This window comes from Maniola hyperantus, chromosome 26, assembly GCF_902806685.2.
Source record: "Maniola hyperantus chromosome 26, iAphHyp1.2, whole genome shotgun sequence".
In the NCBI taxonomy this organism is placed as follows: domain Eukaryota; kingdom Metazoa; phylum Arthropoda; class Insecta; order Lepidoptera; family Nymphalidae; genus Maniola; species Maniola hyperantus.
The window spans coordinates 1402862-1430354 of NC_048561.1; the positions used below are offsets into that span (position 1 = coordinate 1402862).

A 27493-nucleotide genomic window follows, 5' to 3' on the forward strand; every position below is an offset into this window, starting at 1 on the left:
TCATCGATTCCAAATCTAGTGGTGATATAAAAAAACCGGCCAATTGCGAGTCAGGCTCGCGCAATGAGGGTTCCGTACTACAGTCGTATTTTTTCGACATTTTGCACGATAATTCAAAAACTATGATGTATAAAAATAAATAAATATCTGTTTTAGAATGTACAGGTGAAGACCTTTCATATGATACCCCACTTGATATAGTTATCTCACTTCAAAAGTTGAAAATACTAATTATTAGTTCATGACCACAATTTTTTTTTTGTGTGATCTAACCCCAAATTCATGGTTTTCAGATTTTTGCCAAATGTCAGCTATAAGATCTACCTACCTACCAAATTTCATGATTCTAGGTCAACGGGAAGTACCCTGTAGGTTTCTTGACAGACAGACTGACAGACAGACAGACAACAAAGTGATCCTATAAGGGTTCCGTTTTTCCTATTGAGGTACGGAACCCTAAAAGCGTGATAAGTAGTCAGATAGGTATGCAGATTTTCTCACGATGTTATCCTTCACCCAAGAACGCGACAGACACGAATTCTAAAAATAATATTATCCAATCTACATATATAAAATTCAAAGTCCCGACTGACTGACTGACTTATATATCAACGCACAGCCTAAACAACTGGTCTTAGAGACATGAAGTTTGGAAGGTGTGTTCTTTGTAAAGAGTAGGTATCCACCAAGAATGGATTTTTCGAAATTCCACCCCTAAGGGGGGTAAATAGGGGATGAAAGTTTGTATAAAAGTCCTTCATTTTTCAAGTTATTTCCATGAAAATTGATATTTGGGTTTTCGTTACAAAAGAAAAAATACGTAGGTATTACCTATTTCAGGATTTTTGAAAATTCTACCCCCACACCAATTTTCTAGATTCCACCCGAGCGAAGCCGGGGCTGGGTCAGCTAGTTACATATTATTATAAATGCGAAAGTGTCTGTCTGTCTGTTATCTTTCCGTTGCCCATCCGTTTTGACGAAATTTTGTAGATAACTACTGCATTCCGGGGACGGACGTAGGCTATTCTTTATTCCAGAATTTGACGACCTCCCTGGCGCAGTGGTCTTATTAGTGGGAGGTCCCGGGTTCGGTTCCTGGCAGGGGTTTGGAATTTTATAATTTCTAAATTTCTGGTCTGGTCTGGAGGGAGGCTTCGGCCGTGGCTAGTTACCACCCTACCGGCAAAGCCGTGCCGCGAAGCGATTTAGTGTTCCGGTACGATGCCGTGTAGAAACCAAAGGGGTATGGCTTTAATAAAAACTGCCATACCCCTTCCAGGTTAGCCCGCTATCATCTTAGACTGCATCATCACTTACCATCAGTTGAGATTGCAGTCAAGGGCTAACTTGTATCTGAATTTAAAAAAAAAAGTTTCCACGGAATTTTCTATCCCGGGCACCAGCCCCGGATCTCTCGCCCCGTTTTCCGGAATGAAAAGTAGCCTATGTGTTAAGCCAAGGTATAATCTATTTTCATTCTCAATTTCAGCCAAATACGTCCAGGAGTTATTGCGTAAAAGAGCAACAAACATACACACAAACTTTCGCCTTTATAATATTAGTATTATAAGTATGATAGCATGATTAGTGTGATAGATGCTCAGATTATTTTTTGAAGAATATTTAGCCACTTCCTCTCCAACTAAGCGTCAAGTTTGTGCTAGGAGTAGGTATGACAATAGTGCAACGGGCGGGGTTTGAACCGTCGACCCTCGGTTTTCAGTCCACTCCTTTACCCGTTGAGCTATTGAGGCTCTAAATTAGCAACAGTAAGATTTCGAATCGAATAGAAATCGGATAAAATTCCGCATAACATCGCAATTTTAAGTAAAAGCATGAAATACTAAAATTATTGCAAAAAAATGTAAAAAATCCAATCCAAGCCATCTAGCATGTCGGCATTTGGGCAATCCGTCAAATCACTCTAAAACAGCCAACTTAAAAACACCAAAACGCCGATTTTTCACTTTTATGTATTTTTATAACACTAAGACACATATACTTATACATACACTATTAATCACCTTTTATTGCACAATAATAATTGTAACAATTTTTTTTGTATTTATTTATCACGCACGGCACGAGATGTGTACTCAACGGCGGTCGGTCACAGACTGGCGATTAGGACGTTAGGTTTTAGGTTAGAAGTTTTGGTACTTGTCGGGTGTTGAAGTTATGCCGTTAAATGGTATGTTTCCGTCATGTGTGAGAATTTCAGGGATCCGTGGAATGCGTGCGGAAACCTTTACGCAATTCGATTAGATTAGGATTTGCCTTATGTACCTATTATATCTACGGAATTTTGGATTACGAGGATAACTAAGATTCATATTTTTTATGATAGTGTTTTACTTACACTTCAAGGATTTTTTATTTTTTTATTTATTTATTTATACTTTATTGCACACAACACAAACATTGAAAAATATACAAGGATCTTAATCTAATAGCTGTAGCATGCAAAGGCGGCCTTATCGCTAAAGCGATCTCTTCCAGGCAACCTTAGACGAAAGGAATCACGAAAGCACGGGTTGGCGCAGCAGCCGAAAATGATGACTTCGTCCGCGAGGATTTAGATTTATAAAAATCCCGTGGGAACTCCTTGATTTCCCGGGATAAAAATTAGCCTATGTCACTCTCCAGGTCTTTCCAGGTCTTTAGGACTTGGTCCGTGCAAAAAATCACGTCGATCCGTTGCTCCGTTGCGACGTGATTGAAGGACAAACCAACAAACAAACACATTTTCACATATTATTACCTACTAACTGGTTATTAAATACGTTGAAGTTTCTACCGTGTTTTTCAAGCGTTATATTTTGCAATAAGGTAATTAATTTTCCTGTACTTTATATGTTCTTAGTTTTATCATTGGTATTGCGTTCGCTATGTTAAGTATTCTATATTTTGTGTGTTTCAATAAATCTAAATATAATAAAAGGCAAAGGTAACTTACTGACTGACTGATCTATCAACACACACTACTGGACGGATCGAGCTGAAATTTGGCATGCAGATTGCTATTATGACGTAGGCAATGGGCATTCGCTAAGAAAGGATTTTTGAAAATTCAACCCCTAAGGGGGGGAAACAAGGGTTTGAAATTTGTGTAGTCCACGCAGACGAAGTCGCGAGCATAAGCTAGTAAATAAATAACATAGAAACAAGTACATCTGCATATTTATGGCACATTTAAAAGCAGAATACATTCATTATAATTTTATTCTTCCTTTTGAATTTTAGTATTTCCTTGAAAACAGTAACGCTTAGTATAAGATTTTACGTCTCACCAATGACCAAACGTTTCTAGAATTCGAGAGTCGAAACACAATAACGTCAAAGTAAAATGGACCTAAAGAACCTTGCATTGAAGTCAAAAATTCAATGCCACTGATTTTAATTTCGCTACGTTTCCGCTTGGAGCGCTGGCTGTAGATGTGTAGACAAACTTGAGCTTTAAAACAAGGCACTTCAGATCCAGTTTACTATAACGCGGAAGTGTTTCGACACTCGAATACTCAGAATAAGGACTGTTAGAAGTAGCCCTATTGTGACACTTACTGTTAGAGCGAGATAGCTAAATGCATTTAAGCTCTTGTTAGAACGTGACAAAATGATTATGCTTTGTCCTTATCACCGTAGCCACTTTTTTTGTTTGTGTAAAATGTTTTTGTACGTGAGTATTTGTAAAATATTTAAGAGATTTCGTGAGTGGTTCCAAGCCAGGTAGCACCTGCAATTGTAAATAACTACATACTTAAATAAATAAATAATTTATAATAATAAGAATAAGAAAAAATTAAAAGTAATTGTAAATATAATATAATGTTAATAAAAGATAAAATTAAAAACTAAGTAAAATTAAGTATGTGCATGTAAGGAATAGTAAAAGCTTTTTTATTTATTTATTTGAGGGGGCCACGCTAGTTGCAAATCTGGACATATCTGTGCTCGAATACTATCAACGTTGGTGAGACATAAAATCTCGTACTAAGCGTACTGCTCTATTACAGCTTAATCTATATTTTAGCTAATAGCGACTATAATATATGATTTTATAGACTTGTTGTTGTTAAAACGAAACGTCATAGAAAAAGAAATTGAATAAATTAAGTAAGTGTTTATTAGAAACGATTATTATTTATTTATATATAGATGATGCCCGCGACTTCGTCCGCGTGGATTTAGGTTTTCAAAAATTCCGCGGGAACTCTTTGATTTCCCGGGATAAAAAGTAGCCTATGTCACTCTCCATCATCTAGTACTTAATATAAAAGTTTCAATAAAACCCATTTTCTTGTACCCCTTTCTTGTGATGATACGGAACGCTTCGAGTGCCAGTCCGAGTCGCACTTGACCGGTTTTTTTAAAGTTAGGTTCAATACCTTTATTTTTATGTTGGTTATTGTTTAAATTATTATGATAGAGAAAGGAGGGTCGAAGCCATGGGCCAACTCTCGGCATCCCGTGGGCCGTTTACATACGGATCCTTTGTAAACATAGGGGATTTTAGAGATCCGGCGTAAAATGTTCAATGTTGGACCATACGGAGGTGATTGCGATCATCGACTACCCGGCAGGAAATATTGTATACTAGCTGATTGTGGGAACTCTTTGATTTTCCGGGATTAAAAGTAGCCTAAGTTACTCTCCAGGTCTTTATATATACCCATGCAAAAAATCACGTCAATCCGTTGCTCAGTTGCGACGTGATTGAAGGACACACCAGTAAACCAACAAACAAACACACTTTCGCATTTGTAATAAGGGCACTAATTAATCAGACTTCTGGCGCTTTTAAAGTAAAATTCAAAAGACATCTTTTAAATATTCAAAAGTTACAGATTTAGTCAAAATTTATTTAATTTATTTATCTTACCAAACTTTACTTTCTCATCTACACCTTGCGAGCTATTTTATTTTATTTTATTTTTTCTTTATTATACAAAAAAAAAACTATCGTACAATTTTCCTATTCTTACAATTTACAACATCTATTTCAATGTAATGTGTCCTATATCACTTTAAAACTTTAAACACTTTATTTCATTTTATTTATCCATTTACTCGCCAACTTTATATATTCTATGCCACTGACGTTTAGGTAATATTTAAAAGGCGGTCACTGAAAATCAGCGTTGGGGCGTCTGGTACCTCAGATATTTGCTCTAGAGGTTTGTGTCTGAGGGGCCCGACGCGAGCGACGTCTCAACACAAGCTGAGTGGCCTATCTGTTCGAGGTGTTGCACTGCTGTACAGGACGATATTGCCTACACCATGTACCATCTATATACCTCGAATAAACATTATTCTATTCTATTCTATTCTAAATTACTTAAATATCATAGATGGGTAGTGTTGGTAATTAAGTTAAACGTAAGTAATAAAATAACAAAATGATCAGACGAGCGAAGGCCTCCGCTCGTGGCGAGAAGTAGGGCGTGACGCGCCGCCCGCTCACACGCGTGCCGGGTCAATTTCACCATTCACAACATTCGCGATGTAACGCGCAACGCACACCCGCAGACCGGAGCGGAGTGACGCCGAGGTGCATCGTCGTTCTTGATAACGACACAAACGCATCTTTCGAACGCAACTTTCCCTTGCGCAAGCCTAGAAAGATTATTATTTTTTGTCTAACTATGACGAAAAATTAAATGTACGGAACCACTGATTTTGAGAACGGCTCGCATTGGCCGCGATGTAAATAGCCGTTCAAAATAAACACACACATGTGCGGAGCGGGTGCCCAACCCTAACACGTGCGTTGCACCCGGCATGCCTCAGCTCATGAAGCCATCCGCCATAGACATCAGCACCACATGGACTACAGTCATCATTATCATCAACCAATAGACGTCCACAGGACATAGGTCTCTTGTAGGGACTTCCACACGCTACGGTCTTGCGCCGCCGCCATCCAGCGGCTCCCTGCGACTCGTCTGATGCCGTCCGTCCAACTAGTGGGGGGGGGTCTTCCAACGCTGCATCTTCGGGTGCGAGGTCGCCATTCCAGCACCTTGCGACCCCAACGTGTATCGGTTGTACGAACTATGTGCCCTGCCCATTGCCACTTCAGCTTCGCAACCCGTTGAGCTATGTCGGTTACTCTAGTTCTCCTACGGAAACATTTATACATCAACTTTAGAATGAGATAACGAATTCGTAGAGCGTTGTTTCTGTCTTTGAGACCGACAAAACGTCACACAGACCACAGCAGGTATGAGTAACAGAGACGGCGCTCTACAAAGCCGAAATCTCTTTCTCAAGTTCGATGTACTTCCTGCCGGGCACTATATAGTACGCGAGATATCGAAATGGCAATCGGGGTATACCGTATAAGGCAGGGGGACGCCCGCACGTCACCCGCGCTCGCCCGCACCGGGTTAGCGCGGGGGTTGTGCGGGGCGTTCCCTTCCCGATTGCCATCTTGACCTGTCGCGTACTATAAATTTGTCTGTTTTGATGGATTGAATGAGCGAATTAAGCCTGTTGTTCCATGTGTAGGTATTATCAGTAAATTCCATGACGTAATCGCGCCGCCATAACATTTTGTTTTTGTCCGTTGGCGGCCAAGAACGGCCCGAGCCGTTTTTTTTTTCAAATTCGAAATCGGAACAATAGGCCGAGTGGCGAGACGAAACAATTAGGTTATTTATGGTGACGCGTTTGAAAAAAGGTTGTTAAGCAGGTCGTATTGTGTTTTTATTTGTGAATAGAGGTAGGGTCTATGGTCTACACAGGTGTATAACTCGAGTCAATACTTTGTCATGGTTGGAGAATTTTTTGGTGAATAGGCAGTTTGCAAATTGCAATCACAGTATTTTGTTGATAGGTCCCTACAGTCTGCCTAAAATTTAGCCCTAAATACATAATGGGTCTTAGACTGTAGTAATAAAATGAAGTGATTTTTTGTAGAATAATTTCAAAAAAACCGGCCAAGTGCCAGTCAGGCTCGCGCAACGAGGGTTCCGTACTACAGTCGTATTTTTTCGACATTTTGAGTCATTTTGTACGGACTATTTGTGGTGTTGGAACTTTAGTGGTCAAGTATGCATGATGTCATGCAAACTTGACCTGTAAACTTGATTGTGTATAGCTAGCATTGGTCGCCCTAGGCCCTAGGCCCTAGGCCTATTGCTTAAGCAGGTACCAGCCGCCCCTTTCTCAGCACTCATTTTTTGTTTTTTAAAGAATATTAGACATGTTAAATGAATAATATTCCCCTTTCCTCTCCAACTAAGCGTCAAGCTTGTGCTAGGAGTAGGTACGACAATAGTACAACGGGCAGGGTTTGAACCGTCAACCTTTCGGTTTTTCAGTCCACTCCTTTACCGGTTGAGCTATTGAGGCTATAATATATTATAATTATATTATACACTACATAATGAATTTACTTTATATATACAACTTTTATCATAGCATCAGTGAATTTTTTGCCACGATTGGCCGCCCTAGGCCCGGGCCTACTGGGCCTTAGAGCAAACCCACCACTGGCTAGCGAAACTAGGCCCGGGCCTACTGGGCCTTAGAGCAAACCCGCCACTGGCTAGCGTAAGCAACAATATGCACAAGGAATTTTAAAAAATCCTTCTAAAATTCACACTGATAAATCAGGGGTAGAACCAAATCTAGTATCTCTTAAATTGCTTGTAGCTTGAGTCATAGAAGTGACTATCAAAATCATTAACCTAAAAAAATAAGAAACATGCCATTAAAAACTAATCTATTTGGTAGATTAACACATCTTTAGCTTAGTTGATTGATTGAGTAATTATAATTAAGTAATTTCCCACATTCAGGCGACCTCCTCTATGGCGGGTGCAGCGCCGAACAGGCCAAGAGGCGCAAATATGAAAACCTCGATGGGAGCTTCATATTTGTGCCTTTTGGAGACCTTGAGCTCTTTTTGAGGAAATTTCGAAAAGGGCCTATCGAGTCAACCGGGGACCCAAGAGCTGGCAGCTACCTTGGTCAAAGAATTAGTTTTGCCATCCAAAGGGGTAATGCTGCCAGCATCTTGGGTACAATGCCTCGCTGCGGTGGTCTCGATGAGGTTTTAGATATAATTTAATTTATTTTAGTTTTAATTTAATGTTGTTTTTTTAGATTTAAGTTTATAAATATTAAGTAAGTAATAATCTAAATACTTCATCATTACATCATGAACAACCCATCACCGGCTCACTACAGAGCACAGGTCTCCTTTAAGAGTGAGAAGGGCTTTGGCCATAGTCTACCACGCTGGCCATGTGCGGATTGGTAGTCTTCACACACCTTTGAGAACATTATGTAGAACTCTCAGGCATGCAGGTTTCCTCTCGACCGTAAAAGCAAGTGATATTTAATTAATTAAAACGCACATAACTCCGAAAAGTTAGAGCTGCGTGCTCGGGATTGAACTCCTGACTTCCAATTAGAAGGTGGACGTCCTAACCACTAGGCTATCACAGCTTTATCTTAATCTAAATACTTACTTATATTTGAAACTAGGTGAAGCTTGTATGAAAAGAAGTTTTGGTTTTTAAAATTCTGTGGGAACTCTTTGATGTCCTTTTCTGGGATGCAAGCTATCGCTGTACCAAATTTCATCCAAACCGGTTAAGCAGTTGGGCTGTGAAAAGCTAGCAGACAGACAGACAGACACACTTTCGCATTTATAATGTTGTATTTGTATGGAAGTATGGATGTCACCAAAGCCATTGGTAGCTACATACAGTTTTGTTAATAAATCAACCATGAAAATGGCAATATTAAAGAGCAACAGTATAACTAATCATTTTCATACACCTGCATTTCTATTCTACAGCTCAAGGGCGCGTTACAATGCCGTACATAAATCTATTGAATTGGATTATCGGATTAGCCACATTCCTTACATTCCATCAACTTGTTTTCTACAAATTAACATTTTAAAACAATGAAATTACGTAACTTTTATAATTATTCCAAATGTTTTTCTAATCAAGCTATTAAAAATCACATGACTTCGATTAATTTGAGTTTGGAAATTCAAAAGAATACGGGAAACCTACTTTCGAAATTCGAACATGCAACGTAACTAATACGCGACACTTTCCCGTGTTAGTTATTTCTTCTAAAAAAAAGTTGGTAAATACACCCAAAAGTATTAAAAAGTTGTTACAAACTTACCTTAGGGCGGGCAAACTCTTTTCGGCGTCCGTTAGCAGGAAAAACACGTGCAAAATCCACAAAAATTCGATCCACTCACTTATTCACACACCCAAACTTGTTGTCATATTTTAACATTTATTTCACTGAATATCGGCATTCAAAAGTAACCAAAGTACCTTTAAGAGTACGTATCGGACATAGTAAATAACGTCTAAGGCACTGATTACGCGTTTTCGTAAGAAAATGTTGTTTTAATTGAGAAAACAAGTCGGCATTTTTTGTAGTACAAAAACTTGCACAAAACTCGTCCTACGTGCGTTGACACTTGCTGTCAACCACAGAGTACTTTGTAAATATGCTGTCAACCAAGTAAAAGAGAATAGAACTATGTCACTGAATGACTGAAGCAAGTTGCCATCGCGTCAGAAGTGTTTCCACTTGCGATCTTGGTTTTACCCTAGTTTCTGTGGGAATACGCCCAAAAATTACCCTGATTTTTCCTGCCAGGAATCGAACCCGGGACCTTCCACTAACAAGACCACAGCGCTTAACCAGTGCGCCAAGGCCGCCTTTAGAGCGGACTCTGCTTTGCATTTCTTTAACCGCCGAGTTTCTTGATAGTTAACCTAAACTAACCAATGGTAGCTGACGCATTTGACAATTCAAAAGTACTTGTAAAAGTTTAATTGAATGAAAAATATTTTGATTTGGATTTGATAGATTTTATACATTGGATGACATTTATAAACTACTAGCTGATGCCCGCGACTTCGTACGCGTGGATTTAGATTTTAAAAAATCCCGTGGGAACTCATCAATTTTCTGGGATGAAAAGTAGCCTATGTCCTTCCCCGGGATATAAGCTAACTCTGTACCAAATTTCATCAAAATCGGTTGAACGGTTGGGCCGTGAAAAGCTAGCAGACAGACAGACAGACAGGCAGACAGACACACTTTCACATTTATAATATTAGTATGGATAAATAAAAGACATTTTCAACTACAATATTTCTTTATTATACTTCTTTGGCTCGAAAAATTCTTTGCGACATACCTAGTTACAATAAATTAAAACAAAGTTACAAAAATAATAATCCACACTTGCTTACATAATTTACACAAACTTAGTCTTAATGGTACTTTGAGAGATGACGAAAACTACAAAAATTACAATTTAATTGCATTGTTTGAAGCAAAGCTTCTTAAGGTGACTCAGTTCGGTGCTTTCTCCATACAAACGTAGGAGGGAAAATACAACAATATTCGATATTGTACGCACAAAACTAAGAATTACATTGATTTATCTCGTCATTATCTAGGTTCAATGATATCTAAAACATTGAAAAAAATATTGATTTAAAAGTTACGGGCCTCAAAAGATTCCTATTTTAACACTAAATTTATGACAACTTTGGGCGTAAATAAATAAGATTAGGGATATGAAAATTCTAAAACAATTTATCATTAGACGTAGTTTATTTATTCATTAGTTGAAATAACTTTACTTTGCAAACATAAATTCAGTAGTTTTTTCTCAAAAATACTTTTCCTAAACCTTTTTCGCGCGCTTGATTTCAGTGATAATCATCGTGCCTCTCAACTTTCTCATACAATGTCAAGTGAAAAGCAAACACGTTACCCACGTGCGCGGCCAATTTCGGTCGAGCGTCCTGCGTCACCTTAAGAGAAGTATAGTGGCGGCAGGAAATATTTTACATCGACCTTTGGAAAGAGCGGTCTCGCTGAGCGTCGTCTCTGTCGTTGAGATCGACAAAACCTAACATAGGTAAGAGTGACAGAGACAACGCTCTACGAAGCGGAAGTCTCTTTCTAATAGTCGATGTACCTACAATATTTCCTGCCGACTCCCGTACTTGTTTTGCGATCGCTGTACATAATTAGTTCGTCTATAGTTATGTTGTCAGTATTTTTGAATTAACCTTGTACAATAAGCATTTTAAATGCATATTTTTGTGACACTTAATTATTTTTTCTATAATATTAATTTAAAAATAATATTATAGAAAATAAATTATTATAAAATAAACTAGCTTATGCTCGCGACTTCGTCCGCGTGGGCTACACAAATTTCAAACACCTATTTCACCCTCTTAGGGGTTGAATTTTCAAAAATCCTTTCTTAGCGGATGCCTACGTCATAATAGCTATTCTGCTTGCCAAATTTCAGCCCGATCCAGTAGTTTGAGCTGTGCGTTGATAGATCAGTCAGTCAGTCAGTCTTTTCATTTTATATATTTAGATAAGTTTAAAGCACTGTACACAGCAAAGCTTCCGGTTAATCTGGTATTGATGGATAGCTTCTAAAGTCTGTCTGCTTAGATATGGTTGCCTGTTTCCCGGTTTCTAAGGTACTTTTAAGGACGGTTTATCTATTCAATAGCGCTATTGGTCCGATAACTCGAGACAGTGCGTTTCTGAACAACGCAATGCAAGATAAACCCCGTTTAAACTTAACTGACCAATATGCGCCGTTTATCGATTCCATAAAGTTATTTGACGTTTCATAATATATCAGTAGGTGAACCATGTTTTGCGTATTTTTAGATTAAAAAGTATTTTAATAGTAAGTTGTTCGTTAGTTTGCATACTTCCAATGTTTTTTTTTTAAATAGATATAGCGAGAGACCTGATGTTAAGTGATTACCGCCCCCCATGAACATTTGCAGCACCAGAAGAACCACCGATGCGTTGCCGACCTTTTAGGAATTACCTTTACCTACTTTAATTACTACCGACTTTCATATTTTATTACTTTAATTGTGCTGCCAAATTTCATGATTCTTGTGTGTCCTTTTTTAGTTTCATCAAGTTTAAAATCACAACAGTACTAAAAAGTTCCTTCAAAAAAAAAGGAAACAGCTGTTCTTAAAAGACTAAAATGCCGACATTTAGCGTTTCTTGGCGCTTAGGAATCCAAATCTTAAGAGTTAGCGCGCACCACGATGCGGTGCGTTTATAAAACCGAGAATTTTAATCTACCAAAATTAGTTTGCTAGATTTAAGTCATAGTTTTAACTAGCTTATGCTCGCGTCCGCGTGAGCTACATAAATTTTAACCCCCTATTTTACTCCCATAGGGGTTGAATTTTCAAAAATCCTTTCTTAGCGGATGCCTACGTCATAATAGCTATCTGCATGCCAATTTCAGCCCAATCCGTCCAGTAGTTTCAGCTGTGCGTTGATAGATCAGTCAGTCATCTTTTCCTTTTATATATTAAGATAGATACATAATGCGTAATTGTTTACTGTCCCAAATAAAAATAAATCCGGTGCGGAAATAATTCCACGGTGCGCGCACTTCTATATTCAGATTTTGCGGATAAAAAAGTACGGAAATTTACCGTGGTAATACTAGCTCTAAATCACCAATGTGCAAAATTGCTCAAAATCGTTAATTTTTGATTTTTTTTCATTGTCGTTGTATTAAAATACAATTTTCATACAGCGTTTTTTTAATACAGTTTTGAACCGTTAATACTATTCCCATAATTTCTATGTGACTTTCATATAGCTGCCGTCGCTTGACGTCCCTTGGCGCAATATCGCCAAGGTTCACAATCACTCGATACCGCTCCGTCCGTGTTGTGAAGTGTTGTCACTAGTCCGGGAGCCAGTGTTGTGCTCGCCACAACAGGCAGTAGAACCCGCTGTGTGTTGTGCTGTTGTTTGACTGCAAAACAAAATGTTTTGATCATTGATTAGTAGGTATAAATGATAGATCACCATAGACGCCTAAATAGCCGGACACTGGGTGGTGGTGGATTGTCCCCCGACATTTTTTTATTTTTTAATTCAGATACAAGTTAGCCCTTGACTGCAATCTCACCTGATGGTAAGTGATGATGCAGTCTAAGATGATAGCGGGCTAACCTGGAAGGGGTATGGCAGTTTTTATTAAACCCATACCCCTTTGGTTTCTACACGGCATCGTACCGGAACGCTAAATCGCTTGGCGGCACGGCTTTGCCAGTAGGGTGGTGACTAGCCACGGCCGAAGCCTCCCACCAGACATTTTGTGATTTTGTTTACATGGAAAACCTTGTATATGCGTAGTCTTGAGGTTGTATTCTCTGTGCAGATCACAAACAAAATCGAGGTTTTTTTTTTTTTTTTTTAAAGAGCAAAGAGGAATAAGAAGTAGGTAGGGAAGATAGTTACCTGAGCGGGCGCGTACCGCTGCACGAGCGGGCGGTACCCGGCGCCGAAGGTAGCCAGCAGCGCGCCGCGGGTGCTGCCGTGCGGCACCAGCGGCACTATCGCACGCACCTGACACATTACATTTTTTTAGGGTTCCGTACCTCAAAAGGAAAAACGGAACCCTTATAGGATCACTTTGTTGTCTGTCTGTCTGTCAAGAAACCTACAGGGTACTTTCCGTTGACCTAGAATCGTGAAATTTGGCAGGTAGGTAGGTCTTATAGCTGACATTCGGGGAAAAATCTGAAAACCGTGAATTTATGGTTACATCACACAAAAAAAAAATTGTGGTCATGAACTAACAATTAGTATTTTCAATTTTCTAAGTGAGATAACTATATCAAGTGGGGTATCATATGAAGTCTTCACCTGCGCATTCTAAAACAGAGTTTTATTTATTTTTATGTATCATAGTTTTTGAATTATCCTGCAAAATGTCGAAAAAATACGACTGTAGTACAGAACCCTCATTGCGCGAGCCTGACTCGCACTTGGCCGGTTTTTTAATAAAAATGGCGAGCAAACGACCAGGCGGGTCACCTGATGGTAAGTGATTACCGCCGCCCATGAACATTTGCAGTACCCAGAGGAACCACCAATGCGTTGCCGGCCTTTCAGGAATTACCTTTACCTACTTTAATTACTACCGACTTTCATATTATTTTATTACTTTAATTGTGCTGCCAAATTTCATAATTCTTGTGGGTCTTTTTTTAGTTTCATCAAGTTTAAAATCCCAACAGTACTAAAACAGTGACTTCCAAAAAAAAAAGGAAACAAAAAATCACACTTTAAAAAAAACGAATATTAGCCATGTCAAATGACTAATATTCCCCTTTCTTTTCCAACTAAGCGTCAAGCTTGTGCTAGGAGTAGGTACGACAATAGTGCAACGGGCGGGATTTGAACCGTCGACCTTTCGGTTTTCAGTCCACGCCTTTATCCGTTGAGCTATGAGGCTCTGAACCTTACCTCTTCTTCATAAGGTCGGAAGACGGTGAGGGGTCGTAAAGAGGCGGCGTGCGCGACCACTATGCAGCCCCACGCGGTGCCGACGTAGACCTCCTCGCCCAGTATGCAGAGCGCCGTCACCTGGCAACAGCACACCTTCGCACTACGTTACGTTATACGTACTCACACTAACCCGCACTAGCACTAAATTAGTTTAATAGTACTTACTGTCAGTACTTGAAACACTGTTGTATGATTCACGTGCTGGCAAATCGATCCTGTCCTAATTTAAATAGTTATAAATATTATAGTTATAGATTTTTTACTAACAAATAGGTTTAAGTTTCGTGTAATTACTAACACCAATATGATCCTTGTTGGTCGAAATAAAAACATTTTATTATTATTTTTATTTTATTATTACAATATATACATTACATTAGCATAAGTGTGTAATGTGGGTGTTTTTTTTTTAAATAGATATAGCGAGCAAACGAGCAGGCGGGTCACCTGATGTTAAGTAATTACCGCCGCCCATGAACATTTGTAGCACCAGAGGAACCGCCAATGCATTGCCGGGCTTTTAGGAATCTGTTGGTCCGTCCCTTGAATAACCCCATGTTGTAATCTAGTGGGAACACCGCCGATGGGAGTTGGTTCCACAGTTTGCATGTGCGTGGAAAGAAGGATCTGGCACAGCGGACGGTTGAAGTGCACCAGACACCCAGGTGGTGAGGGTGAAATTCCTTACGGTGGCGCGCGGTGCGGTTGTAGAAAAAAGAGGGTTGATTACCGCTCAGGCGCCATTAAGACCAGAGCCGTTAGGTGAGGGTCTTAAGATAGCCGAGGACGGTAATCATCAATACACACGGGTATCATACGACGTTTTTCAACGCCGCGCACTTGTGAAAAAATAATACTAAAAGTTTATTTCTACTATCGAACACGATCTTTTTTGTATCGAAACTTTTTTTACGAACAAAGCAACTCAACCAATAAAATGAAATAAAAACTCTATAACCCACTTGTGAATAATAGCAATGAAAAAGTCAGTTTGTTTATACGTGTCATTATGTGCCTAATTGCGATGTTGACAAATTTAGAATAGCCGCCAAACAGAACAGCCATTTTGATGTGTGTGCGTGTGTGTGTGAATGACGTATGTGTCTGTAAGGGTGCGGTGTATATGTGTGTGAAAGTGTGGGTGTCACATACCCGGCATCGCTCCTCGTTGAGTCGTTCGTCCAACGCGATGGACTGCAGGCTCTCCGAGCACGGAGCGAGCTTGCTGCAGTCAAGCCTCGCGCTTGCTCGCCGAGTTTGCGCGCACCACGCGTACACGAACACTCCTGGAAACAAGCGGTAAATATATTACCAACTGACGGTCTGTTTACGGCTGGAAACAAAAATAGTATACCTAGTGCCTTTATTTCAATTTAATGGAGAGAAAAACAAAATGTAAGTGAAAAGAAAGTGAAAGTGAAAAGAACGTGAAAGTAAAAAGAAAGTGAAAGTGAAAAGAACGTGAAAGTGAAAAGAAAGAAAAAGAGAAAGTGAAAAGAAAGTGGAAGTAAAAATAAAGTGGCACATAATGGTGAAGAGAAAATAACAGTCGGTGATGCCTTCCTAACTTTTCGGAGTTATGGCCGTATTAATAATTAAATATGTCTTTCTTTAACGGTGAAGGATAACATCGCGAGGAACCTGCATGCGTGAAAGTTCTCCATAATGTTCTCAAAGGTGTGTGATGTCTTCCAATCCGCACTTGACTAGCAAGGTAGACTATGGCTTAAACGGTTAAACCCTTCTCGTTCTGAGAAGATATCTGTATTGTACTATGAGTTGAAATAGTAATAACGATGATGATTTTAGCGTTTAAACTATCGTGAGTGATTTCTATTATACATATCTCAAACCAGGCTATACTCACGTGTTAAGTCGACGTCAGCCGACTCTCCGACTCCGACTAGTAGTCGGACTTTGTTAGGGTGTGAGATATGTATAATGATGATGATGATTTTTGAATGCGGTGACCACTCACCGGGTGAGCAGCTCCCCAACACGACGGGCACGTTCCTTGCGGCCGCGAGAAGAGCCAGCTTCCCCGGCGCAGGCGCGGACAAAGACTCTGCTGCACTCACACCTTCCTCTGTTACCGTGTAGGTGTAAAGTCTGTCTCCACCCGCCCACACCTCCGTACTGTGGAGTTACCATAGGTCTCAGTGTGTACATTCCGAAAATATTAGTTTATGAAAAATAAAAAATAAAAAATAAAAATCTTTTTTATTCGAATAAACTTTTACAAGTACTTTCGAATAGTCGGATGCATCTACCACTGGTTCGGAATGCCTTTCCTACCGAGAAGAACCAGCGAGAAACTCGGCGGTTGCTCTTTTCAAATATTTGATATAGGTACAAGATTATGCCATGTATAAAATAGTATTTGCAGTCTTGTGCGTTGCTGGAACGAGCTGCAGGTCAAATCCACGCTCTTTTATCATTTAGATAATCTTCAATTGTGTAATATGCTTTTTTCAGGAGCATATTTTAATAGATTTTTTAAACTTGTGCAAAGGTAAGTCCAAAATAGTTTGCGGGATTTTATTATAAAAGGTTATACCCATACCCACAAATGACTTTTGGACTTTCCAGAGGCGGAAGGTAGGAGCTGCAAGTTTGTCTCTGTTTCTAGTTAGCCTATTGTGTAGATCACCAATTTTCTTGTAACTAAGAATATTTTGTCTTACAAAAATTATGTTATTATAAATATATTGAGAGGCTACTGTAAGGATATCTATTTCCTTAACTTTCTCTCGAAGGGAGTTGCATAAAAGAGGTTATCAAAACACGAATGTGAGTTTCGAGTTTCCGCCTCTGTAGTGAGCAGGCTTTTCATAAAACGTAAACTTATTGAAAAATTCTATTAGAATGTAAAGGATTATTTAAATGATAAGAAAGCTTGGGAATGAGTTGCTTAACGGCTTTGTGATAGTTCTAATAAGTTTAAGTGATTTTGTAAAGTGGTGATAATGAAAAGAATACCCGGCTGAGTTTGTTGTGGGCTCTTCTACGCCCTGGGCGCCTTTGGAACCCTCGTAGCATTAGTTTTTAAGTTCGTGTAAAAATTATCACTACTATATCATCTTACAAATGCATCAACTGACTTTCAAGAAGTGTAATTTATTACCTGTTTTGAATAAACCATATTTTGATTTTGATTTTTAGGTTGATCATGATGATGAAACCTACCCGTTATTGGTGTGGACGGCGGCGAGACAGCACAGCTCTGTTGCGGTGCCAAGTTCAGTCAGTACAAAACTAACTTCCGCTTCTGGCCGCTCTGACGTCACTATGAATAACCTGCAATAGATTCATTATTTTCTCTAGCGGAATAATTTGTCTGCATTTGCAGAATTTGTTCTCTATTTTTTGCGCACCGTATCAGCCTGGCTGTCCAGCGCGGAAATTCAGTCAGTATTCTTGGCATCATTCCACGCGGTCATGATAAGAGGCTAGCTTTAAGTTATGTAAAAAAAGTTTAAAATAAGCCGAATTAAATCTCTAAAATAAGCGGGATTAGCTTTAAAATATGCGGAATTAAATCTCTAAAATAAGCGGAATTTACTCTAAAATTTGCGGAATTACATTTCTAAATTAGCACAATTTGCTCTAAAACTTGCGGAATTAAATATCTAAAATAAGCGAAATTTACTCTAAAATTTGCGGAATTATATTTCTAAATTAGCAGAATTTACTCTAAGTTTTGCGGAATTTTTACTCGATAGGGTAGAAGATAGCATTGGCATACCTTCCGCAAGCCAAGGCTATGGCCAGCCTGGGCAGAGGCGCGAGGTGGTGCAAGGCCGCGACCGCACTGGGCGCACCGCCCACCGCCTCGTGCAGGCGCACGCTCCACGATAGTGTGCACGTCGATATCCTGTATAAACCAGTTTAAACTGGTTAAACTAAATCCATATCCAGATATCTACACTAAGAGGTAAAGTTTGTAAGAGTTTTCGTAGGAAGCGTAGACTGAGTAAGAAAAGCTAGACTAAAGTACTGTATAATCGCGTGTGAGATAGCGATAGCACGACGCGCAACGTAACGATGAATAACACGACAATTACCATTATTTAGTAGTCAATATTTGTATTAACCGATCAACAATATTTGTATTATACGTTTTTTATGTAAAAACAAGTAAATAACTAATGAGAAATACAATGACGCCACGAATTCTCAAAGTTTGTTTTGCAACTAAAGTTGTATTCCTTGAAAAAAATCGATTAAACGATAAGGGAAAAAAATAGGTTAGCTGCGTCTCTGTTTATCACATTAGTAACTTTATCTGTGCTCTCTTTTTAGTGTGAATGGGAAAGCAAACGTTTCTTTGTCTAGATTTTTTACTCAGTCTACGGTAGGAAGTGATCTCTGGAAATACTGAACCAATTTTAATTTTATTCCTTTAATTGTAATTAAAAGCGTTACAGATAATATAATTTACATTTCACATTAATACTGAAATAAGGCCAAATAGGATTAAATTCCATTTAATAATAATTAGAATAGAATAGAATAGAATGTTTTTTTATTCATGTAATCTTTTTACAAGTGTTTAGAATAGTCAGGTAGTTTTAATTTACCACTGGTTCGGAACGCCGTTCCCACCGAGAAGAACCAGCAAGAAACTCGGCGGTTGCTCTTTTTAATTTTTCAATTTACAATGTTATTATACCGTACTATACAAGCCATTGCAGCCCCGTGCATTGCTGGAGCGAGTCAAATCCAAGCATTTTTATCGTTTACATAGTCTGCGACTGTATAATATGCTTTTTTTAGGAGCATACTTTTAACACATTTTTTAAACTTGTGTAAAGGCAAGTCTAAAATTGCTTGTGGCATTTTATTATAAAATATTACACTCATTACCACAAATGACTTTCCCACCTTCATATAATTAACTTCATAGTTTTGTTTAATAGTTAATAACTTAATTCTTACACCAGTAGAAAGGTATAAAGCGTAAAATCTAACTCCTCACGCGCCATTTTAACTGTATGTGTCTAATTTCATGTCAAAGGTGCGAGTTTAGTCCTTATTTTAAAGGAGAACTTGTACTTTTGACATTATAGTAAACATAGAGTTAAGAATTAGGAAACTATCATCGTAAAACAAAAAAAAAGTAGCTAACATCTAAATATGCATGCAATCATACACTCCCAGTTACACACACACACACACACACATACAAACACGCTCACACACACACACATAAGCACACACTCACACACGCATACACACACACACAATCATACACACACTGTTGTAATTTTATTTTATTATTGTATATACCTACATTTATTTTAACTCTATTCTGTTAAAATAGTTTAATTATAATTTTAAGTAATCTCTTTTGGCCTTCTGTTATACCAAGATTTAAATTTAAATAATAATTATGTATTTACGCTGTTGATTACTTTCAAATAAACAAAAGAAAAAAAAAAAAAGCTAAACTAATTTCGCCGACGCGACTTATAAAATTGGTCCAGTTAAGCCATTACGAACGTGCGACTGATCCATATATCATTACGATTGTCAGAATGCCTCAGAAGTCGTTGTCGATAGAGCACCGTGCGGACGCAGTTAGCTGGGGCTAGCAGGTAGCAATAATAATATAATAATAATAATAGCCTTTATTTCCCAATAAGTAAATTTGACAAAACACTTAAGTACACTTTTTTTAAACATAGTTAATACTTAATTCTATTTCATTCGATATGCTTAACTAAATAGGTAATTCAATCAACTTTTCACAATTCAACATACATAAATACATAATAATAATATGTTGTGATATAGATATACAATAGGTACCTATATATTAAGTTTATAATATTTGTCTTATTAGTATTATTAGAGGTGTCAAAAAATAATGTACCTAATAAATTTATTAAATATATAAATGTATTCAAGATATTCGTTTTTAGATTAAAACAAAATTGAATACAATATATAATAAGTACCTAGTAAAAATTTGAGAAAATCCTTCCTAAAAAATAACTCAGGCGTTCGATCTTTGATACGCCGCGCGCGGCGCGACCGAGCGACGATATTAGAATAAAATATATTAGGTAGGTACAGCTGAATACAAATATCGTCGCGATTCGACGGTGAATAATTATTACATCGAATTTTCGTATTGGCCGTATGATGTGATGATACGAGTATGCGGCTAGTATTTTTATCATTTTGTTTGTTTCGTAATAAATTTTGAATGCAGTTTTATTTATTTGTGAACTTGAGTGTCGATAAATATTTAATGCGAATAATTGTAATGTAGATTAGGCAAAATAATGTAGATTAGGTACATTTTTGTGTTGTGATAGATTTGTGTCGCGCGTTAATAATACCTATTATAGTAGATTTGTTCTATTTGGAAATACTTGCGTCATTTTATAAATCGTATGAGAAAATGTTTTTCAAAGTGTAGGTATTATCATACATTTAAGTATTATAGGTAATAGGTTAGGTACGTGAAGTGGTATTGTTCTTTTTAGAAATCATCATCATCATTTTATAATTCGTATGATAATAAATATGTAGAAATGTATGATAATAAATATAGTAGTTACCTACTAAAAAGATTTTTTTATAGGTAACTAGGTAAACTTACCTACCTATTGTATTGTAGGTATCTACTTGACATTGCTTTATCGTTCTACTTGTTTTTATTTTTACATACATAGGTAGGTACTAGGTACTGTATTCCGCGACAGGTTGAGATGGCAATCGGGGTATGAGGCGGGGGTGACACCCCGCACACCCGCACGTCACCCTCGCTCGCCCGCACTGGGTTAGCACAGGGGCCGTGCGGGTGTGCGGGGCATTCCCTCCCCGATTGCCATTTCGACCTGTCGCGAAGGTATGCATTGGGTAATGGGTACCTATTAAGAGTAAAATTTAAAATTTAAATCAATCGAGTTAAATACAAGCTATACCCTAGTTCTCGACCTTATTGACGGTTATGAGAAAGTTGTTTTTTGTCATATTCTTGCTCAGTATAATTCATAGATTGCTAAAATGCTGTTTTCTGACGTATGTCAATAAGGTCGAAAATCGATTGCACCCATTTTTCTGCTTGCGCCTCACGGTTCAAGCAATTTTTTTTTTTGTAACAAAATAATGTAACGTTAATAATTATTAAATATTTGTCTGTAACACGTGATAATATTGTGATACACACATGAACCTGTATTTGACACCTCTATTCAGTAGGCAAGTACTAGGTATTTCATTTAGTTACAAATTACAATAGCTATGGTATGCTTTATTATTTAAGTTTGTTGTTCCTTACTACTCAAATAATTGTTTTTTTTTTTTAATAGATATAGCGAGCAAACGAGCAGGCGGGTCACCTGATGTTAAGTGATTACCGCCGCCCATGAACATTTGCAGCACCAGAGGAGCCGCCGATGCGTTGCCGGCCTTTTAGGAATGTGTTGGTCCGCCCCTTGAATAACCCCATGTTGTAATCTAGTGGGAACACCGCCGATGGGAGTTGGTTCCACAGTTTGTATGTGCGTGGAAAGAAGGATCTGGCGCAGCGGACTACATACTAGCAAAAATAATACAGGTAGCAATAGCTATCAACAAAATCATTTTACTGTTACACACAACACACGAGGTTCCAGTTCGATAAGGCCTGTAAATGCGAGCGAGAGGTCTGATAATAACGATTTTATGACTCGGTTCGCACGTTCATAATGGCCCAACTATAGTACTGTATACTCACGTGTAGACAAAGAGCCGGCCGACGGAGTCGGCGAGCCACATGCTAGTGCCGACCCTGCACATCGCCGTCACCACTACTGGCTCAGAGTTATCTGGAATAACGGTTTTAAAATACCCATCAAGCGCGAATCGGACTCGCACACGAAGAGTTCCGTACCTTTGTACAAGATATACCTAACAGTTTCATGTAGAGCACAGCTATATATGTGATTTGGTAAATTATTTTTTGTGAACACATTTTCTTTGTGTGATGTAACCTCAAAAGTCAAAACTCAAAAGTCAAATGATTTATTCAAAATAGGTAATAAATTACTCTTATTGATGGTTTGGTATGGTATTAGATTTGTAAGATATAGTGGTGATAATTATTACGCAAACTTAAAACTAAAGCTACGAGGGTTCCAAACGCGCCCGCGCTCAAAGCCACGATTTTCAGATTAGTATAAGTCATGATTTTCGGATTAGTACAAATTGCTATTACGCTGGAACCATGTCTTAATAACATCGAAATGACGTCAGCCGAAACAAAAACATACCATCAGCTCGATACTTCAGTCGAATGCTGACGTCACGTTAAAATGGCGGCCACGCACATGAGCAATTTGCGGTACTTATATATATATATAAATATATATATATTTTTTTAAAGAATATTAGCCATGTTAAATGACTAATATTCCCCTTTCCCCTCCAACTAAGCGTCAAGCTTGTGCTAGGAATAGGTACGACAATAGTGCAACGGGCGGGGTTTGAACCGTCGACCTTTCGGTTTTCAGTCCACTCCTTTACCTGTTGAGCTATTGAGGTTCATATAACAAATATATAGCACATATTTCCAATTTTCAAAGTAAGATAACTATACCAAGTGGGGTATCATATGAAAGGGCTTTGCCTGTACAATTCTAAAACTAATTTTTATTTATTTTAATGCATATTTTATTTTTATGGCGGTGTTCCCACTAGATTATAACATGGGGTTATTCAAGGGGCGGACCAACAAATTCCTAAAAGGCCGGCAACGCATCGGCGGCTCCTCTGGTGCTGCAAATGTTCATGGGCGGCGGTAATCACTTAACATCAGGTGACCCGCCTGCTCGCTTGCTCGCTATATCTATAAAAAAAAAATAAAAAAAAACAGTTTTTGATTTATCGTGCAAAATTTCGAAAAAATACCCGAGTGCGGAACCCTCGGAGGAGTCTGACTCGCTCTTGGCCGGTTTTTTTTAAATTATGGCGTTTGACTGCTCAGTTTGTTGTGGGCTCTTCTCAGACCTAGGCGCGTTTGGGACCCTCGTAGCTTTAGGTTACTCACCAGGCGGCACCCGTAGCGTGTGGTGGTGCGTGAAGGTGGTGGAGGTGGTGATGAGGGTGTGCGCGCGCTCCGGCTCCGCGCCCCCGTACCAGATCTCCCACCCGTCCCCGCCCTCGTCTGTAAAACGGTTGATGTTTCGACACTATTAACGGTTTACCATGGATATGTCGCCTCACTGTTGAGATATTGCATTATATTCTGGGGTAATTCTACAGAAAAAGAGAATGCATTCAAAGCGCAAAAGAAATGTTTGAGGGCAATATTTAGATTAAAAATGACGGACAGTTGTAAACCCTATTTTAAGAAATATAATATTTTGACCATGCCATGTATATATATTTATGAGACTATCATTTTTATTAAACAAAACTTGAATTTATATGAAAACCTCAATAGTAAAAGGCATGTGCTTAAACTGCGGCACCCACCTAGTAGAACCGCTCATTTCTCCAAAAGTTTTTTCTCCACTGGGCCACTCTTGTATAATCACTTGCCCAAATATATAATTGAGACGCGGGAACTTCCTTTATTTAAGATAAAATTAAAAAAAAACTATTGTTAGAAAAGACATATTACTCGATTAATGATTACCTTGTAGAGAAATTTTAGTTTTATTTTAATTTTTGACATTTGTAACATTATCATTTAAATTTGTATTTTTTTGTGACTAAGTATTTGATGTGACTAATTTTATCAAAACTATGTACACATTGTTAGGTATATCATAAGTCATAACATATTGCATGCTAATAGGCAGAATTTGGCTGTACCTTTTTGTTTTGTAATATCTGCACTGTTTACCCATATTCGCAATAAAGAAATTTGAATTTGAATTTGAAACCGACAATATTTATTTAAACACTGGCTAATGCCCAGTGGACTTCACCCGGGTGGAATTAGGTTTTTCAAAAATCCCGTGGAAGCTCCTTGATTTTCCGGGATAAAAAGTAGCCTATGTCACTCTCCAGGTCTTCATCTATACCCATGCAAATAATCTCTATAGTTAACGACCTGGAGAGTGACATAGGCTACTTTTTATCCCGGGAAATCAAGGCGTTCCGAAGGGATTTTTCAATATCTAAATCCACGCGTACGAAGTCGCGCGCCTCAGCTAGTTTACAATAATTACAATCAGTAAACCCTTATTATAAATGCGAAAGTGTGTTTGTTTGTTGTTTCGTCCTTCAATCACGTCGCAACGGTGCAACGGATTGACGAGATTTTTTGCATGGGTATAGTCAAAGACCTGGAGAGTGACATAGGCTACTTTTTATCCCGGAAAATCAGAGTTCCCACGGGATTTTTAAAAACCTAATTCTACGCCGACGAAGTCGCGGGCATCAGTTAGTATATGAATAAAGATCGATAAATGTTAGTTACCTGCCAGTCGTCTCAAGGGTGCTCCGGCGGCGGCCTGAGCGGGCCTCGCGGCGGCCGCGTCGCGCAGCGCGAGGCACTCGGGGGCTGCGCAGACGGCCACCAGCGCGGCGGCCGAGGGCCTCCACTCGGGGGCCCCGCTCCAACACCGTCGCATGGTCTCCAACATACTGCATGGGTATTGCAGGTCCTGTGTAACATCTTTACATATTACAAGAAGAAACTGACTGACTGACATATCAATTTGAAGCTCCAAAGAATTCCAAAGAGTCTAGAATTTGAGTTTGTGAATGAATGGGATTTGCTTTATTGTTTACCATTATAAAAAAAAGACAAAAGTAGAACAATAATAAACAAAAAATACAAAGTTATAGAAGCTTCACAGAGTCCAAACAAATTTAATAATAAGAGAGTCTATCCGAAGATTCTTGACGTGCTAATTACAAAAAACCTCAATTTGGAAATCCAAAATGGCCGCCGTTTAAAAAAAAATCGATAGTGACAAGATAGAGTTTAGAGATAATCGAAAGTCTTAAGGGGGCTCAGGCCGGTGCTTTCTTCATATAAACGTAGGAGGGTAATTACTACATTATTTGATACTGTACGCTCAAAACTAAGTATTATATCGATTAATCTCGTCATTAGGTTTATTGATATAATATGAAACATTGTGAAAATATTGATTTTAAAGTTACGAGCCTCAAAAGATTCCTATTTTAACACTAAATTTATGACAACTTTGGGCGCACGCGTCACCTTAACCGCGACGCGTGCGCGAACTGTTTCCCTTGACAAAGGATCCCGGGATCCTTTGTCAGTCAGGACTTTGAATTTTATATATAAAGATCTCTCAACAGCTATACTCACGTGAGTATAGCTGATGAGAGATCTTTATAAATAAAATTCAAAGTCCTGACTGACTGACTGACTTATATATCAACGCACAGCCTAAACCGCTGGTCCTAGAGACATGAAATTTTGAGGGTGTATGCTTTGTAAAGTGTAGGTACTCACTAAGAAAGGATTTTTAGAAATTCCACCTCTAAGTGGGTTAAATAGGGGATGAAAGTTTATATGAAAGACCGTCATTTTTCAAGTTATTTGCATGAAAATTGGTATTTGGTTTTTCGGTCATAAATTAAAATAGAATAGAATATAATAGGATAGAATAGAATAGAATAGAATAGAATGTTTTTTTATTCATGTAAACTTTTTACAAGTGCTTATGAATAGTCAGGTAGTTTTAATTTACCACTGTAAAAAATACGTGTTTCAGGATTTTCGGAAATTCAACACCCATCTTGATTTTCTAAATTCCACCCGAGCGAAGCCGGGGCGGGTCAGCTAGTATTATATATAATGGAAATCATTCACGATAGTTTAGTTTAAACGCTAAAATCGATAGTGCTTACCCTAGGCGACAAGGGGGGCCTTGCTCCCTCTAGCACGGCCTCCTTGACGGCCTCGTGGCCCTCAAAGGGTTGTCGCAGAGTGAAGATCTCGTAGAGAAGCATTCCGTACGAGAAGCAATCGACCTGGGAAATAATATACATGTAAAAAAAATTGTCGTTTATTTATTTATTACTAGCTGATGCCCACGACTTCGTCCGCGTGTAATTAGGTTTTCAAAAATCCCGTGGGAACTCTTTGATTTTCCGGGATAAAAAGTAGCCTATATCGCTCTCCAGGTCTTTAACTATAGAGATTTTTTGCATGTGTATAGATGAAAAGAAAAGAAAGAAAAGACGTTTATTAATACAAATTATGCCACACATCACAACTTAAAGCTAAGAGCTGGTTGTTCCGGCGCTTCTTCCACCTGAGAACAAGCAAAAGAAGCGCCGGAACAAACTGTTATATTGTGTGGCACAACCCGAAAAAAGGGTCCCAGCTCAGCATTATGCTGTATGCCTTGTTGCACAAGGACATACAGCGCTGATTTTCAGCTGGTACCCTGAACCGGGTGACGCCACGGATTATAAACTAATGATAACTAATAAAACACACGGAAACATAAAAAATTAATAAAATAAAAAATCACTAACTAACAACTATACTTATTAATGACTATACTAACACAGACTGTAAGACTAGTTATTACTAAAACAAAGACTAAGCACACATACATAATTATATTATAGGTATATAAATATTATCTTAATATAAATGTTAACACCAGGTTAAGTTTGTGTATAATATATAAAACACAGCTATATATACAAACATATACACATATATAAATATATACACATAATACTTGTATACATGAAACTACAGAAATGAGAACTCCGCCACATGATCCTGGAATTCCACTTGCTTATCTAAAAGGTATTTTTTTAGTTTTAATTTAAAAGTAGAAATAGTGACATAGGCTACTTTTTATTGCGGAAAGTCAAAGAGTTCCCACGGGATTTTTGAAAAACCTAATTCCATGCGGACGAAGTCGCGGGCATCAGCTAGTGTTATTATAAAATACCTTTTCCGTGTACTCTTCCTCGCCGTTGTACCGCATGATCTCCGGCGCCATGAACCCTTCTGTGCCTCCGAAGCCTTTGGTGCCAGAAGGAGGGGCCAGGCGGGATATACCTGCAAACATGGTACTGCAAATGATCACAGGCGGCGGTAATCACTTTACATCAGGTGACCCGCCCGCCAGTAGCGCGCACAGAGTTTGAAGCCAGGGTAAGCATTATTAAGATAGACCTT

General features: G+C 38.5%; 2 protein-coding genes across 14 annotated transcripts in view; both read right to left on the reverse strand.

The window, feature by feature from the left end:
• Nucleotides 1–9463, reverse strand: part of kst (spectrin beta chain, non-erythrocytic 5 kst) — a 157598-nt gene extending 148135 nt beyond the window's left edge. For 4 of the 9 annotated variants that reach the window (XM_069507428.1, XM_069507423.1, XM_069507424.1 and 1 more), the window contains exon 1: nt 2016–2121. The gene's annotated coding sequence lies outside the window, so the exon portion shown is untranslated. Of the gene's footprint in view, nt 1–2015; nt 2122–9156 lie in introns of those variants that run through there. The other 5 variants (XM_069507425.1, XM_069507427.1, XM_069507420.1 and 2 more) reach the window with 5 other exon arrangements.
• A 674-nt stretch (nt 9464–10137) lies between these two features.
• Lrrk (Leucine-rich repeat kinase) overlaps nt 10138–27493 on the reverse strand; it is an 80524-nt gene continuing 63168 nt past the window's right edge. The window contains exons 46-58 of one of the 5 annotated variants that reach the window (XR_011238207.1): nt 27264–27373; nt 26200–26322; nt 24791–24977; nt 23411–23527; nt 22100–22190; nt 18116–18244; nt 17557–17667; nt 16349–16506; nt 15523–15656; nt 14329–14463; nt 13318–13425; nt 10818–12829; nt 10138–10339 (exon numbers count right to left, since the gene is read on the reverse strand). Coding sequence is in view for 3 of the 5 variants with exons in the window: in XM_069507429.1 (XP_069363530.1) it covers nt 12758–12829; nt 13318–13425; nt 14329–14463; nt 15523–15656; nt 16349–16506; nt 17557–17667; nt 18116–18244; nt 22100–22190; nt 23411–23527; nt 24791–24977; nt 26200–26322; nt 27264–27373 (1475 nt within the window). In the remaining 2 variants the exon portion in view is untranslated. Of the gene's footprint in view, nt 12830–13317; nt 13426–14328; nt 14464–15522; nt 15657–16348; nt 16507–17556; nt 17668–18115; nt 18245–22099; nt 22191–23410; nt 23528–24790; nt 24978–26199; nt 26323–27263; nt 27374–27493 lie in introns of those variants that run through there. The other 4 variants (XM_069507431.1, XM_069507429.1, XM_069507432.1 and 1 more) reach the window with 4 other exon arrangements.